Source organism: Caretta caretta, chromosome 1, assembly GCF_965140235.1.
Source record: "Caretta caretta isolate rCarCar2 chromosome 1, rCarCar1.hap1, whole genome shotgun sequence".
Classification (NCBI taxonomy): domain Eukaryota; kingdom Metazoa; phylum Chordata; order Testudines; family Cheloniidae; genus Caretta; species Caretta caretta.
The window spans coordinates 28,510,572-28,528,171 of NC_134206.1; the positions used below are offsets into that span (position 1 = coordinate 28,510,572).

Sequence of the window (17,600 nt, forward strand, 5' to 3'; positions counted from 1 at the left end):
AAATGCAGAATTGGCTTCTTGACAACCTGTGTGACTGGAACATTTAAAAAGTTCCCCTCAAACACATAGTATGATGAAGATTTTTTTTTAAAATAATTAGGAGCCTGTTAATCTATTTTCAGTACAAAATTTTATTTAGCTAGCAACATATAAAAAAAGTTATGATTTTACATTTAAATCCTTCAGATTCAATGCAAAATACACAGGTCGATACAACTTACATCCATTGTTCACATAACATTATATGGGGTTTTTATCATAGGAACAACATAAGGTAACTTTTCTTACTAGTGAGATCGATGGTAATCTGACATATTTTTGGCTTCTGGCACAAAACATAAATAGTCCCCCCTTTAGAGAGAAGCTTAGAGCAGCTAGTCTATGCATAGCAATAATAGCCATTGGCGAAGAGGCAGGAGAAGAGTCAGGCCATTGCAAATATTGCCAGAACAAGCATGTTCTGATACCATAAGGGAACAGATTGCTTTAAAAATTACCACCAATTATTTAATACCTTGAGGGACAAGTCCCGGATCTGACAACTTCCACAGAGTTCTCAGGGCCTCTATGGCTCATTTGGGTTCACAACGGCAGAAGTGAATGCAGACCCAGGGGTGGCCATGATAGGCCAGAACCATGGCCATACAGCTGCCAAACTCCATCTCGCTCCAGGAATAGTTCATGCTTCTGCACTTTCCCACCCAACTGTTGTATGTAGTGTAGTGCTTCTTCAACATCCCAGAGGCAGTCAGTCAGGGAGACCAAATGGGCCACACAGCCCACTGAGAGGTCTTGCAGTTAAGCCCCGAACTGTCCTAGCTCTCAGGATGAAACTACTGAAGGGTATAGCTGTGGTTCTCAGTTAGCACCACGCAGCAAGTGTGGGGAAATCTTGACTTTTTAAAATAGCAACTGCTGTAATTCCTATTTTGATCATGTTTTTCTGTGCTCACTTTGAAAACAAATCATTCAAGCATTACTGAATGAATTATTGAATTAGTGCTGTTTCAGTGGGAATACTGAAAATAAAAAAAAATACATGAAATGTGTCATTTGCACAAATATACAGAGGCAGTGTCTCATCCATTACTAGCCCAATTCCATATTTTTTATGCAGGTAAGACTCATGCCAACTTCTGAGAGTTTTACTTGCACAGCTGCAAGGTTCTATCCTACAAGTCTCACTTGAGTGTTAGAAATATACAAGCCATTTTCTAGAATTGCAGAGCAGAATGTCGCTTCTGTATTTCTGACACTTTATAAGACAGTAACAGGAGACCCTTTCCAGGCATTAATAGTTTTAATATTGAAAGTTGCATCTTTGGGTCCTTGAATTTTTCTGCTAACCATACCAAACTGCAGATAAATGTAATGTTCATTAGGCCTGAAAAATACATTAACTGTATCCATCCATGCATATTGCTTTAATTTATTCCTCTATAAAATGTAAAACACAGAGAGAAATTTTATAGAAGGAAGAATTCTTTTATATACAGCCCAGAGATGAACACAACCTTTTAGAAGTTTTACAGAAGGAAGAATTTTTCCTATGGAATATTTCTCAAAGTTTTTACTAGTAGGCACTGGTAACCCAACATATACGTCAAGTTATGTTGCATACACAGTGCCACTGAGAGTTAATCTTTCACAAAAGAATTGAAACATTAAGGCAAAAAATAGTTTAGAGTAAAACACTATCTAAAACCTTGCATATTGTTTTCTGATTCCATCACAAGACCTGGGCATTTCTGCAGTGTGATTTTATATAATGAATCCAGAATCATCTCTGCTTTCTTCTTGAAGCAGCAGTACTCTTGAAGGGGTCAAATTCATCCTGCAATGTAAAAGTTCATTTAAAAAGCTATCAAGGCATTTTGAATTAAAAAGGCAGAATTAACATAAGAGTTGGCTAAATCAGAAGGCCCGCCATCTTACTCCATATTTTCCACTCTGCCTGTTTCTGTTAGTTTCTTTGTTCTTGTTCTATTATTTTCAATATGAAGGAGGATATTATTTATTTATATAAACTGTAAATACAACATCGTAAAGAGAGCAGTAATCAGGCGTGCGTGCACACACACACAGCATCCATAAACTAAATCCTGATTTCTGTGAAAGAGAAATCAGTATATCTGCAGAGCTCAGGGAAGAATTTGTTCCCCCTTATAATATAGCACTGCACAACTGTTTGTGTACCAGGAGCTGGAGCTGGTCTGAAGAAAAGAGACGGAAAGGTTGGTTAAGATTTTCTCTGGATGTCAGATACTGGCCATTGCCAGTTAGGATACCAGACTCAATGAACCAACAGTCCAATATGGTTTGTTAAATCCTATGCATCTCTGTAAGTTAGATGTCCATAAAGGTAGTTTAATATAAATAAAACCTGATGGGACATTGAGAATCAAGTGTGAAGCACTCTAACATCTGTTGAGGAAAAGTTCTATATGTGATCTAGGTATTATTATTATTGGATTCCAGGACTGGTCTTAGCAGGTAAGGGCTGGTCCTGTAAAAACACTGCCTTCTTAGTAATATGAAGTTCAGCTTTCAATTTTTAAACACACATGGTAAAAATTAATTTTTACCCTTTCTTATACATTTTTCATAATTTGTAACAGCAGTGGAGATAGGGAGCTCTGTCCCATTCATTTCCAAAAAGTTTTTAAATGCAAAAGTAAAGTTTCTATTGCTTGGGTATGTTGGACACATCTAATTCATGCTGTAGTTATGCTGGTTTTGATTCAGGAAAAAAACATGCTTAAATGTTGTCCTGAATAGAGACAATTTCTGCCACCTTATTTTGAAATGCACACAAAGATGTACAATAATTTTAACAAAAGATAAAAAGATTTTAGATCCACAGAATACTAAGAATTAGAAAAACAAGTAGTACGGTATCTGGAATTCGGTTTTACTATATTTGCATTTTGTTAGCTAAACACCATTACACCGTATTAGCTTATTTACATTTCTTTTGTACTAAGCATCTTACAGTCAGAAAGCTCTGGAAAATAGAACAGAATCAGGTGTTCATGTACTACAGTGATGCGTAGCAGCATAAACCCATTAGACATACCGAAACAACAGAGGTAACCCATCTTGTAGTACCACAACATAGGAAGGAGCAGCCATGTACTTACAACGCTGGGCGCGGACAGGGGAGTCGTGGCAGTTCAAACATTATTATGGGGGGCTGGGAACCCAAAAATACCCCCGTTTTTTCTTGTGCATAAGGACAAGAAGAGTGAAAGTGAGAACTTGGTTTTCTTGTCCTTACTGAGTGAACTGCAACTATTAGTTTTATCGATTTTAATATACAATGCAGTACAGTGCTATTAGAAACAAGTGTAAAGGAATCCTTATAAATATTCGTTAGAACAACAGAACAGTCGTACTGGGTCAGACCAATAGTTCATCCAGACCAGTATCCTGCCTCCTGAAAGTGACCAGTGCAACATGCTTTGGAGGGAATGAAAAGAAAAGCTCAATTTTAAGTGACTTATCCCTTTGTTCAGCCTCGGCTTCTGACAGTTGGAGGTTTAGGTAAACCTGGAGTATGGGGTAGTGTCCCCGACCATCTTGGCTAATGGCCATTGATGGACCTATATTCCATGAACTTATCCCATTTTTTCTTTAATACAGTTATACTTTTGGCCTTCACAACATCCCATGGCAAAAAGAACAGGTAGACAGGTTGTGTGAAGAAGTACTTCCTTTTGTTTCTTTTAAATCTGCGTCCTATGAATTTCATCGGATGACCCATGGTTCTTGAGTTATGTGAAGGGGTAAATACTTCTTTATTCCCTTTCTTAACACCAGTCATGATTTTATAAACCTCTTTCATATCCCCATTTAGTCATCTCTCTTCCAAGCTGAACGGTCCCAGTCTTTTCAATCTCTTCTCAAATGAATGCTGTTCCACACCCTTAATCATTTTTGTTGCCCTTTTCTGTACTTTTTCCAGTTCTAACATCTTTTTTTTTTTTTAGATAGGGTGACCAGAATTGCACATAGTATTCAAAGGGCAGCTGTACCTGGATTTATATAGTGGCATTATGATATTTTCTGTCATATTACTATCCCTTTCCTAATGGTTCCTAATGTTCTGTAAGCTTTTTTGATTGCTGCTGCACAGATGTTTTCAGACAACTATCCACAAGGACTCCAAGATTTATTTCTTGAGTGGTAACAGCTCATTTAGATACTATCATTTTGTATATATAGTTGGGATTATTTTTTCCAATGTGCAGTACACTCTGCACTTAACACACTATTTTGCTGCCAAGCCACTCAGTTTAGTGAGATCCCTTTGTAACTCTTCGCTGTCAGTTTTGGACTTCACTATCTTGAGTAATTTTGCGTTGTTTGTAAATTTTGTGACCTCACTGCTCTCCACCTTTTCCAGATCATTTATGAATATGTTGAAGAGTCCAGGTCCCAGTTCAGATCCTTGCAGGGCGTGGGAGGGCACTATTAACCTCTCTCCATTGTGAAGACTGACTATTTATTCCTACTCTTTGTTTCCTATCTTTTAACCAGTTACTGATCTAGGAGAGGAGCCTCCATCTTATTCCATGATTGCTTACTTTATTTAAGGGCCTTTGATGAAGCACCTTGTCAGAGGCTTTCTGAAAGTCCAAATACACTATATGCATTGGAACACTCTTGTCCACATGCTTGTTGACAACCTCAAAGAATTCTAACAGATTGGTGAGACATGATTTCTCTTTACAAAAGCCATCTTGATTCTTTGCCACCATATCATGTTTATTTATGAATCTAATAATTTTGTTCTTTACCATAGTCTCAACCAGTTTGCCTGGTTCTGAAGTAAGGCTGCAAAGGCAATCTTGGCAATTATAAACCGGTAAGCCTTTTTTTTTTTTTTTTTTTTAAAGTCACCATTATATTAGCTACTCTCCAGCCTTCTGACACAGAGGCTGTTTTAAGTGATAGATTACATACCCTAGTTAGTAGCTGTGCAATTTCATATTTCATAGAATCATAAGCGTAGGACTGGAAGGGACCTCAATAGGACATCTAGTCCAGTCGTCTGCACTCAAGGCACAACTCAGTAATAACTGGACAATTCCTGACAGGTGTTTGTCTAACCTGTTCTTAAAAACCTCCAGTAATGGAGATTCCACAACCTCTCTAGGCAATTTGTTCCAGTGCTTAACTACCTTGACAGTTAGGAAGGTTTTCCTAATGTCCAACCTAAACCTCTCTTACTGCACGTTAAGCCCATTTCTTCTTGCCCTATTCTCAGAGGTTATGGAGAACAATTTTTCACCCTCTTCCATACAATAACATTTTATGTATTGGAAAAGTTATCGAGTTCCCTCTCAGTCTTTTCTCCAGACTAAACAAACTCAATTTTTTCAATCTTCCCTTATAGGTCATGTTTTGTAGACCTTTAATCGTTTTTGTTGCTCTCCTCTGGACTTTAGAATCATAGAATCATAGAATATAAGGGTTGGAAGGGACCCCAGAAGGTCATCTAGTCCAACCCCCTGCTCAAAGCAGGACCAATTCCCAGTTAAATCATCCCAGCCAGGGCTTTGTCAAGCCTGACCTTAAAAACCTCTAAGGAAGGAGATTCTACCACCTCCCTAGGTAACGCATTCCAGTGTTTCACCACCCTCATAGTGAAAAAGTTTTTCCTAATATCCAATCTAAACCTCCCCCACTGCAGCTTGAGACCATTACTCCTCGTTCTGTCATCTGATACCATTGAGAACAGTCTAGAGCCATCCTCTTTGGAACCCCCTTTCAGGTAGTTGAAAACAGCTATCAAATCCCCCCTCATTCTTCTCTTCTGCAGGCTAAACAATCCCAGCTCCCTCAGCCTCTCCTCATAACTCATGTGTTCCAGACCCCTAATCATTTTTGTTGCCCTTCGCTGGACTCTCTCCAATTTATCCACATCCTTCTTGAAGTGTGGGGCCCAAAACTGGACACAGTACTCCAGATGAGGCCTCACCAATGTTGAATAGAGGGGAACGATCACGTCCCTCGATCTGCTCGCTATGCCCCTACTTATACATCCCAAAATGCCATTGGCCTTCTTGGCAACAAGGGCACACTGCTGACTCATATCCATCTTCTCGTCCACTGTCACCCCTAGGTCCTTTTCCGCAGAACTGCTGCCTAGCCATTCGGTCCCTAGTCTGTAGCTGTGCATTGGGTTCTTCCGTCCTAAGTGCAGGACCCTGCACTTATCCTTATTGAACCTCATCAGATTTCTTTTGGCCCAATCCTCCAATTTGTCTAGGTCCTTCTGTATCCTATCCCTCCCCTCCAGCGTATCTACCACTCCTCCCAGTTTAGTATCATCCGCAAATTTGCTGAGAGTGCAATCCACACCATCCTCCAGATCATTTATGAAGATATTGAACGAAACCGGCCCCAGGACCGACCCTTGGGGCACTCCACTTGATACCGGCTGCCAACCAGACATGGAGCCATTGATCACTACCCGTTGAGCCCGACAATCTAGCCAGCTTTCTACCCACCTTGTAGTGCATTCATCCAGCCCATACTTCCTTAACTTGCTGACAAGAATACTGTGGGAGACCGTGTCAAAAGCTTTGCTAAAGTCAAGAAACAATACATCCACTGCTTTCCCTTCATCCACAGAACCAGTAATCTCATCATAGAAGGCGATTAGATTAGTCAGGCATGACCTTCCCTTGGTGAATCCATGCTGGCTGTTTCTGATCACTTTCCTCTCATGCAAGTGCTTCAGGATTGATTCTTTGAGGACCTGCTCCATGATTTTTCCAGGGACTGAAGTGAGGCTGACTGGCCTGTAGTTCCCAGGATCCTCCTTCTTCCCTTTTTTAAAGATTGGCACATTAGCCTTTTTCCAGTCATCCGGGACTTCCCCGGTTCGCCACGAGTTTTCAAAGATAATGGCCAATGGCTCTGCAATCACAGCCGCCAGTTCCTTCAGCACTCTCGGATGCAACTCGTCCGGCCCCATGGACTTGTGCACGTCCAGCTTTTCTAAAAAGTCCCTAACCACCTCTATCTCCACAGAGGGCTGGCCATCTCTTCCCCATTTTGTGATGCCCAGCGTAGCAGTCTAGGAGCTGACCTTGTTAGTGAAAACAGAGGCAAAAAAAGCATTGAGTACATTAGCTTTTTCCACATCCTCTGTCACTAGTTTGCCTCCCTCATTCAGTAAGAGGCCCACACATTCCTTGGCTTTCTTCTTGTTGCCAACATACCTGAAGAAACCCTTCTTGTTACTCTTGACATCTCTGGCTAGCTGCAGCTCCAGGTGCGATTTGGCCCTCCTGATAACATTCCTACATGCCCTAGCAATATTTTTATACTCTTCCCTGGTCATATGTCCAACCTTCCACTTCTTGTAAGCTTCTTTTTTATGTTTAAGATCCGCTAAGATTTCACCATTAAGCCAAGCTGGTCGCCTGCCATATTTACTATTCTTTAGACTCATCGGGATGGTTTGTCCCTGTAACCTCAACAGGGATTCCTTGAAATACAGCCAGCTCTCCTGGACTCCTTTCCCCTTCAAGTTAGTCCCCCAGGGGATCCTGGCCATCCGTTCCCTGAGGGAGTCGAAGTCTGCTTTCCTGAAGTCCAGGGTCCGTATCGTGCTGCTTACCTTTCTTCCCTGTGTCAGGATCCTGAACTCAACCAACTCATGGTCACTGCCTCCCAGATTCCCATCCACTTTTGCTTCCCCCACTAATTCTACCCGGTTTGTGAGCAGCAGGTCAAGAAAAGCGCCCCCCCTAGTTGGCTCCTCGAGCACTTGCGCCAGGAAATTGTCCCCTACGCTTTCCAAAAACTTCCTGGATTGTCTATGCACCGCTGTATTGCTCTCCCAGCAGATATCAGGAAAATTAAAGTCACCCATGAGAATCAGGGCATGCGATCCAGTAGCTTCCGTGAGCTGCCGGAAGAAAGCCTCATCTACCTCATCCCCCTGGTCCGGTGGTCTATAGCAGACTCCCACCACTACATCACTCTTGTTGCACACACTTCTAAACTTAATCCAGAGACACTCAGGTTTTTCTGCAGTTTCGTACCGGAGCTCTGAGCAGTCATACTGCTCCCTTACATACAGTGCTACTCCCCCACCTTTTCTGCCCTGCCTGTCCTTCCTGAACAGTTTATAACCATCCATGACAGTACTCCAGTCATGTGAGTTATCCCACCAAGTCTCTGTTATTCCAATCACGTCATAGTTCCTTGACATCACCAGGACCTCCAGTTCTCCCTGCTTGTTTCCAAGGCTTTCCATCCAATTTGCCATCCAAATTTGCCATCCAATTTGCCATCCAATTTGTCCACATCTTTCCTGAAATGTGGCACCCAGAACTGGACACAATACCAAAGTGGAGGCCTTATCAGTGTGGAGTAGAGTGGAAGAAGTACTTCATGTGCTTTGCTTATCACACTCCTACTGCTACATCCCAGAATGATGTTTGCTTTTTTTGCAATGGTGTTAGATTGTTAACTCATATTTAGACTGTGATCCACTATACCCCCCAGATCCATTTCTGCAGGATATGACTTTTATGAATTTTTAAAGGCTGCCTTTTTGCTTCCAACCATGTTTTTTACTCTGCTGTTTAGTCATGGTGATTTTTTTATTTTTATTTGGGGCATACATTTAGTTTGAGCCTTTATTATGTATCTTTAACTAGTTTCCATGCAGTTTGCAAGCATTTTACCCTTGTAACTTTTCCTTTAAATTTCTGTTTAACTAGTTCCCTCATTTGTGCCCCTCCCTTTTTGAAATGATGATAATATACCTTTAATCAGTTTAATATTTTGCAAAGTGATAATATGAAGTTGTGAGAATTATGACAAGAGAAGACCATACTGTACCTCATCTGATTCAAAGTCAACCCCTCTAGTTATTTGGCTTTGCGAGCTCCTTTTGCTGGATGTAGACGTGCTTGACAACCTTAAGGGTTACAACAGGAAACATTTAATGATCATCACATGGCACCAGAACCAGACATTCTAAGTTTTCTGTTTGGCCAGACCAAACCTAAATAAAAATATTGTTTGTAGATCCTATTATCCTGTTAATCCAGGTCATGGTGTTCTCAGGTTGCTGTTAAGTGTATGCATCAGTTTTGAAAACATATAACAAATAAGGTTTTAGTGAAGGAATTCAGAAGTGATGTTAAGTGGCAATCAATTGTCTGTTGGTTGTTAGCAATAGAGGTTATATTTCCAGAAGAGATACACTCCCAGGTGGATCCCTAAAGAAAGTGACCAGATTTTAAAAAGTATTCAGCAACTCTCAATGAAGACAACCGGAACTGCTGTGTACCAAGGCCTTTTTAAAAAGTCTGGCCAGATGCCTAAATGTGAGCATATAGTGGGGGAACTGAATACTTCTGAAAATCTGGCTAGTAATTAATATACTTTAAAAAATGGTAAAATATATACATGGTCTGTTCCCATCATGGCAATATGCACTTTCAAGTCCTTCAACTACATTTTCTAATACTAGTTGCTGAATGTCTCAAAAGAAAAAAAAAGGGGGCTGAACCTCTCCCAACCACTATGAAATTCTCTTACATCATAGAAGCTAATTTTTCTATTTAAAACAGTTGAGAAAATTTTTAATTAAATATTAAATTATGACTTTTTAAAAGTGAGTTTCAGCTAATGTAAATCTTTATTGACAATCAGAGGCATATAGTGCTTCGGCCCAACTCATGTATACCACTCCAGATCCTCAAACAGCTCTTTGGCCATTTTGAAATAACTGTACCAACCTTTGAGTAACTTTGGAAGCAGCAGTAAAAGAAACTTCTTCCACATCAGAGTCATCATCTATAATGTCCTGGAAAAAACAATAATACTTTACAGAAGGTAGTACATTACATACTCTTTTGGGATGAAACATGTAGTGACAGTTACAGTGCACTAATTATTTCGCTCTTTGTTTAGTGTTTTCTGGAGTGTCTACACGTCAAACAATTTAATCTGGATAAAACAAAAAAACTTCATAGGGACTACTCACATCCTTAACCTTAACCATGTGCTTAAGTGCTTTACTGGCTTGGATTGTACAGTTTGCAAAGTGACTGGCAGACTGGGACTGAGACTCTCTCTAGGCTTATAACTGTTAAGTTAAAAGAAAAGGAGTACTTGTGGCATCTTAGAGACTAACAAATTTATTTGAGCATAAGCTTTTGTGAGCTACAGCTCACTTCATCGGATGCATTCAGTGGAAAATACAGTGGGGAGATTTATATACACAGAGAACATGAAACAATGGGTGTTACCATACACGCTGTAAGGAGAGTGATCACTTAAGATGAGCTAATATCAGCAGGAGAGCCGGGGGTGGGGGGGGGTGGGGGAGGGGAGAGAGAAAACCTTTTGTAGTGATAATCAAGGTGGGCCATTTCCAGCAGTTGACAAGAACATCTGAGGAACAGTGGGGGGTGGGGAGGGGGAATAAACATGGGGAAATAGTTTTACTTTGTGTAATGACCCATCCACTCCCAGTCTCTATTCAAGCCTAAGTTAATTGTATCCAGTTTGCAAATTAATTCCAATTCAGCAGTCTCTTGTTGGAGTCTGTTTTTGAAGTCTTTTTGTTGTAATATTGCGACTTTTAGGTCTGTAATCGAGTGATCAGAGAGACTGAAGTGTTCTCCGACTGGTTTATGAATGTTATAATTCTTGATATCTGATTTGTGTCCATTTATTCTTTTACGTAGAGACTGTCCAGTTTGACCAATGTACATGGCAGACTCCAATGAGAGATGGCTGAATTGGAATTAATTTGCAAACTGGATACAATTAACTTAGGCTTGAATAGAGACTGGGAGTGGATGGGTCTTTACACAAAGTAAAACTATTTCCCCATGTTTATTCCCCCTCCCCACCCCCCACTGTTCCTCAGATGTTCTTGTCAACTGCTGGAAATGGCCCACCTTGATTATCACTACAAAAGGTTTTCTCCCCCCTCCCGGCTCTCCTGCTGGTATTAGCTCATCTTAAGTGATCACTCTCCTTACAGTGTGTATGATAAACCCATTGTTTCATGTTCCCTGTGTTTATAAATCTCCCCACTGTATTTTCCACTGAATGCATCCAATGAAGTGAGCTGTAGCTCATGAAAGCTTATGCTCAAATAAATTTGTTAGTCTCTAAGGTGCCACAAGTACTCCTTTTCTTTTTGCGAATACAGACTAACACGGCTGCTACTCTGAAACCTGTTATTAAGTTGTCCAAATTATTGACTTGCAAATTGACACATTTTCTTTTCAAGTTCTCAAATCAGTTCAGTCTCAATATTTGTCCTGCTGGCCTTCCATGGATCTCACACATTGGCTATACACTGTGTAGTAAAGAAATAAATTTTGGCCTTAATTAGTATATTTTGCCTTTATTTTGAAAAGGGGAGTTAATCAGGGCTGATCTACACTACACAGGTCGACGTAGCTTTGTATGTGTCTATGCTTAAGTTTGGCTCCTACCGATGCAAGTGCTCCATTACGCCAACTTAATACCACCTCCCCAAGTGGCAGAGTGTCACGGTCAATGTACTTAGATCAATTTAGACACTGGGTTATTTATGTCAACCAAATGTCCTGCAGCAGCTGTCCCACAATGCCCCACATTGACCACTCTGGTCACCATTGTGAACTCTGATGCCCAGGGGTTATGGAGGCCAGAAGCCTGCTTCCCCTTTGAAGCCCCATGCATTTTTGAAATTCCTTTTCCTGACTGCCTGGCTTGGTGAACACACCTAGCAGCTCTCCATTGTTGAGTGCAGCTGCCCAGCTGACCATACCAGCTACATGCTACAGACACACTCCAGCCTAAAGTGGACAGGAGACATTAGATCTCCTGGGCCTGTGGGGAGAAGAGGCTGTGCAGGCACAGTTATGAACCAGCTGCAGAAACATTGACATCTACGAGCAGATTGCTTGGGGGATGCAGAAGGGAACCGACAGGGACCAACAGCAGTACCGCATGAAAGCCAAGGAGCTCCGGCAAGCGTACCAGAAGGCCAGGGAGACCAACAAAAGACCAGCTGCTTTTACAAAAAGCTACATGTCACACTTGGCAGACACCCAAGCATCCCCCCTCCTCCCAGCACTGTGGATACGTCTGAGAAGCCAGAGTCATAAGAGGAGGAGGAAGAGTATGGGGGAGAGGCAACTGGGGGAATCCAGCTGTGCAGCCAACCAAGACCTGTTTTTGACTCCACCACAGTCCAGCGAGTCAAGCACGGGCAAGCCTGATGAAGGGGAAGCAACGTCGGGTAAGTGTGCAGTTTAATTTTAAATTACAGGGATGCATCCCAAAAATAGCAGGACACATCTTTTGACTTATCCTTAATTTTCTTGTGCTAGAAGAGGTCATGGTACGACCAACAGAGGGGGTGCTGCTATCCCTTTAGAGTTTGGGGGGAAGGCAAAGCAGTTTGTTTATGTACACAGGGATGTCCTGTGAATCCTCCAGAGAAACGTCAATGAAACTTTCCTGGAGGCACTCTCCTGTCCTCTTGCAAAAGATTTCTAGGGATCACTGCCTTAATTCTTCCTCCACGGTAGGACACTTTCCCACACCACTCAGCAATAATTTCTGCAGGCACCATTGCAGTACACAGGCTAGCAGCATACGGGGCAGGTGACTTCAGGATGCCTGCAGCAGCTGTGCTCTCTCTGCCTGTGCTACCCTCAGGAGTGAGATATCAGCTAAAACCACTACCGCCTATGGAAAACAGTGCCAGGATTCAGTGACATTGCCCTATACTACTAGAATCATGAAACTCAGCACTTCCCCAACCCTTGGCAAGCCATGCTCACCATGGCAGGTGCTGTGAACAAGCAATCCCAAGTGGAAGTGAGAATGTAGTGCTTAAAATTTTAGAGGTGCAAGGGGAGTGAGTTCAGAATCTTATGTTTCACCTTCCGTAGTGAATACACTGACGATAACTGTGTGTGTTTTATCTGCAGCTGCTACCACTGCGGCTTTCAGGTTTTCCCCCTCTATACCCACAGAACACCTGAGCCAGATAAGGGGGTGGGGTGGGGGAGAAAGAGGACTCAGGATGACATGTTCAATGAGATCCTGCAAGCCAGTGCTGCACTGGACTGAGAGCAGAGAGTCTGAAGGGTGAACATTCTGGACAGCCCGGAGAAGGATAGAAAGGAGAAAAGAGGGGCGCAGGAAAAGGAGAGGGAGAGGCACCAGGACATAACGGGGCTTCTCAGGCAGCAAGCAGAGATGCTGCAGACTCTGGTGGACTTGCAGGTTCAACAAGCCTGTGCTCACCTCCCTCTGCAGCCCATTGAGAACTCAAAATCAGGACCTGCCTACCCCCTTCCCCTTCAACATGGCATCAGGGGTTGCTCCATTACCCCTACCCCTCCACCCTGGGGGAGAGTAAGGACAGTCACAGCGTCAAATACACTAATCATGGCTCTCACAGGTCATTGTATGTGCAGCTGAAATGGACATGAACATTCTTTTCCCCTCATAAGTTCTGTTCTCCTAATTTATTAAATTTGATTAAGTTTTTAATGTGTTTGTTTTTAAAATTGCCTGGTGGGGGGGGAGGGGGTCACTGATTTTGTTACAGAATAAAATTCTATTATTTGGAACATAGTTCATCTTTATTAGTTCACAACATATGCTGACTGGTGCTCATCAATTTTGAAAGTGACCAATTACTGCTCAATGTCACACAACTCATAAGATCATTCCCAAACAAAATTAACAGGTGTACTGACAATGTTATACCCCTACACGTACAGCAGTCACCATACAATTCCTTTCAGGCCACGAAAGAGAAGGGCCAGGTAGCACACACTACAAACAGCACACACTACTCTGGCTCACCCGTTAAATTGGTCTTTCAAAGCCTCTTTGAGCCGTATAGCTCTGTGTTGAGCTCTTTTAATAGCCCTTGTATCTGGCCGTTCAAATTCAGCAGACAGCCACTCCACATCCGCTCCAGTGGAAACCGATTCACATTGTTATTCAGGAAACAGTGGGCAGCTGTGACCACTGGGATATTTTTCTCTCTGAGGTCCAATCTTGTGAGTAAATAATGCCAGCATCCCTTCAAACGACCAACGGCACATGCACGCGTAACTGTCATTCTGCACCTGCTGAGATGGTAGTTGAAGCGTTCCTTGGTGCTGCTGAGGTGGCCAGTGTGCGGCTTCATGAGCCAGGGAAGCAAGGGGTAAACTGGGTTGCTCAGGATCAGTTGGGAAACAAAGTCCCTGTTTCCGGTCTGGTGTTCTTAAAGATACAAGCATCATGCACCTTTCTCTGACTAGCCCACACTGATGTTGGTGAAGCATCCCCAGTGGTCCACCAGCGCTTGCATAACCATAGAAAAGTAGCTCTTTCTGTTGATGTACTCTGTGGCAAGTTGGTCTCGTGCCAAAATAGGGACCTGTGTGCCATCTCTCGCCCCCGCATAGTTCGGGAACCCCATTGCTGAAAATCCATCCACTATGTATTGCACATTGCCGAGAGTCACAGTCCTGCATAGCAGGGGGTGATTAATGGCCCTGCACACTTCCATGAATATGGCCCCAGCAGTGGGTTTCCTGACTCCAAATTGAATCCTGACTTACTGGTAGCGAATTGCAAGTTTCCAGTGTGATCACAACTCGCTTCTCCACTATCAGTGCAGCTCTTATTTTGGTGTTCCTGTGCTGGAGGCCTGAGGAGAGCTCAGCACACAGATCCAGGAATATGGCCTTGCACATCTGAAAGTTCTGCAGCCACTGCTTATCATCCCAAGCCTGCATTACGATGCAATCCCACCAGTCAGTGCTTGTTTCTTCTGCCTGGAAGCAGCACTCCACCATCTGTAGCTGCTCCGTGAAAGCCACCAGCAACATGGAACTGGCTCTCACTATGTCCCACAGCAATCTGTCCTCCAAGAAATAGTCTCATTCCTTGCAGCTCTGCAGATACTGTATGATCGTGCATCCTACTTGCAGTGCTCATGACAACAGCACAGATCTCGCAGGCTCCATGCTTCTGTCGGAGATGGCAGACAACGAGAAAGGCTGCATGGGTTTGTGGGATACACATGACATTAGGGGATGGAGACAGTTACAAACTAGGAAGTTGGCCCCATGCTCCCAGTTGCCCTTGCATGACTTGTTTCAGCTCCATCATGCATTGCCAAAACTTCCTAGAAGACAGTGCACTGCTAAGTTGCACAGTGGGATACCTACCCATGGTGCATTGCATTCTGCATCGATACAAGAACTCCTGGTCGGTATGTGCACTGCTGACACAAGGAGCCAAGTAAGCATGCACACAAGTGATGAACTAACTGCAGTGGCTGTATACCGATGTAACCTGAGACGACGTAAGTTTGTAACGTAGACACGGCCTCAGAGTGCTATACACAACACAGTAGTATTATAACTGTACACATATGCAAAATAGCTTCTCACCTCTGAGTAATTCTTAGCAGATGAATTCCGAGAGGGCTGTTGTCGGGCAGATTTAAAGGCTAAAATAAAACAGATAAGAACATATCATATGGAAGGCACTTGAAATAACCACAATTCATTATCTGATCAGATCTTATCACACAAGGGTCTCACCTTCACATTTTGACTGGTATGTATTTTACTACAATGTATGACTAAAAAGGCATGGTACACAGACTTTCTATAGTTTACTTTTTATGATTTCTCCCACAACATTCCAGATAAAAGTGTTGTGATTTTCCCAAGGTAGTGAGTGGAGGCAAAACCCATAGGAATTAATTCCCTAACGTTATCAGAAGCTTCCTATTCTATCTGGGGAAAGTATAATCCTACTGGTTAGATAAAACATTCACAAATACAAACTAAATTAACATTTAGTTCATATCGTCTAATATTAACATTACAATTTGAGAAGTCCAATTTTTCTAGTTAACATATTTTTGCCTTATTTTAAGTCACGTTTTCAGTAATCAAGAGTTTTATTCTAATTCTTGTAGCACACGTCAACAAAACTGAAATAATCATTTGTTTCCCTTTGCCCCACCCAATGTGGTATCTGAAAGAACAGGGTGCTCATGTGAAAAGAGCCTAGATAAATAGATGCCGCAGTGTCTTCCTATACAGTACTTAGGATAGGCAAGACCTGCAGTATCTCGGATACTGTGATGTGTTAATTGCGAGAAAAATGTTGATTTCTTAATCATACTTATTGTATGAGGTTTCTTTTCAGTAAAGAAGAGAAACATTCTTTATTTATCAAACAAATGCAAAAACTACCTCATAAAACAAATGACTTCTTCTTAGTCACTTTCACTGAATTGTGATGAATTTGCCTTGCTACCTTTTACATGGGATATGATAAACCTGGCCTTGTTTAAACTGCAAGTAGAAAACTTGCTGCATTCTTTTACAGATATCTGTGAGCAGTGCCTCACTGGTGTACAGTACTCAGGTTTTGAAGGGGTTCAACACTGCTACATTAATAATGCTTTGTTCTGAAAACTTATTCGCCAAAGTGCATGCTTGGATTCCCAACTCATAGGCAGATTCGTTTTCAAATTAAGAAACTACTGTCTTTAAGTGCATCCACTACAGTTTTAAATTCTCAAAAGTTGCCCCACATCAGCCTTTTAAACTGGATTTGAATACACTGGCTCTATCAAGAAAAGTCATCTGTGTTTTTGAACAATGCTTTGGCTCTGTGGCAAAAGCAAGTTTCTTAATTTCTGTGCAATGTTGATAAGCTAAATCTCCAGTAAGGTCTGGTATTCCAGTGGCTCCCAGAAAACAATTTGCCACAGCGAGATACACCAGAATTAAAGTGGCCTGTACTTAAGCAATGCATGCCAGCAGAACATTTTATTGTCAGCTGGCTCTCCTACTATATTTCTAATTTAACAATTTAATTTGACCGCCTCAGAGCCAGACCTCTGAAGGTGTTCCAATTATCGAAAGTAAAAATCAGACAGACATGAAAGCATCTTGTTACGAAAAGTTAGAGTTTTCTATCACTGTCATACAGTTAGTTCAAGAGCGACTACATTTTCAGCACTTCAAGTCTGGAAAGAATTAAAATTTTCCATTTTTTACACGACCAACTTCAAAAATCAGTCATGTTTTTAAGCAAGAGCATGTATAACTTTCACAAGAAACTTAGATGTTTATTAAAAGATTTTTAGCATGTACTGCCTAGTCAATGGAAAGTTGTCTAATATGTCTGCAAAATAGGAGTTTTTAAAAAAAATACTTCCTAAAAATATTAGTTTTAGACTAAAGTACTCACACATGCACAAGTTGTGACAGCAATTCAGAAGAAATCTAGACCTTGATCCTACAGTGTGATGCACTTGTGCAAGCCCATAATAACTGAGAGCCCCACTGACTTCATTAGGACTCCGGGAAGATATTAGCACCCAGCCCCATGGATCAGCTTGCAGGATTGGGGGCAGCGCTATTATTAAATTCTAAAGGACTCCATAAAAAAAAACCCCACTTGTGCTGTGGTCCTGTTTAAAATATAAAATGGAAATCAGTAGTAATTTCAAATAAAATGAATAGGTTCACTTTGTGCTAAACTGATCCTATAAAATCCAGTTCATTTCTGAGTGATGCTCA

The 17,600-nt window shown here is 41.8% G+C and overlaps 1 protein-coding gene across 5 annotated transcripts in view; it reads right to left on the reverse strand.

Annotated features, from left to right (window-relative positions):
• Nucleotides 1–111: 111 nt before the first annotated feature.
• MRE11 (MRE11 double strand break repair nuclease) overlaps nucleotides 112–17,600 on the reverse strand; it is a 58,465-nt gene continuing 40,976 nt past the window's right edge. For all 5 annotated transcript variants that reach the window (XM_075126779.1, XM_075126781.1, XM_048843208.2 and 2 more), the window contains exons 17-20: nucleotides 15,447–15,505; nucleotides 9,771–9,838; nucleotides 8,866–8,944; nucleotides 112–1,834 (exon numbers count right to left, since the gene is read on the reverse strand). In XM_075126779.1, the coding sequence (XP_074982880.1) occupies nucleotides 1,781–1,834; nucleotides 8,866–8,944; nucleotides 9,771–9,838; nucleotides 15,447–15,505 (260 nt within the window). In that variant the 3' untranslated portion in view covers nucleotides 112–1,780. The remainder of the gene's footprint in view (nucleotides 1,835–8,865; nucleotides 8,945–9,770; nucleotides 9,839–15,446; nucleotides 15,506–17,600) is intronic.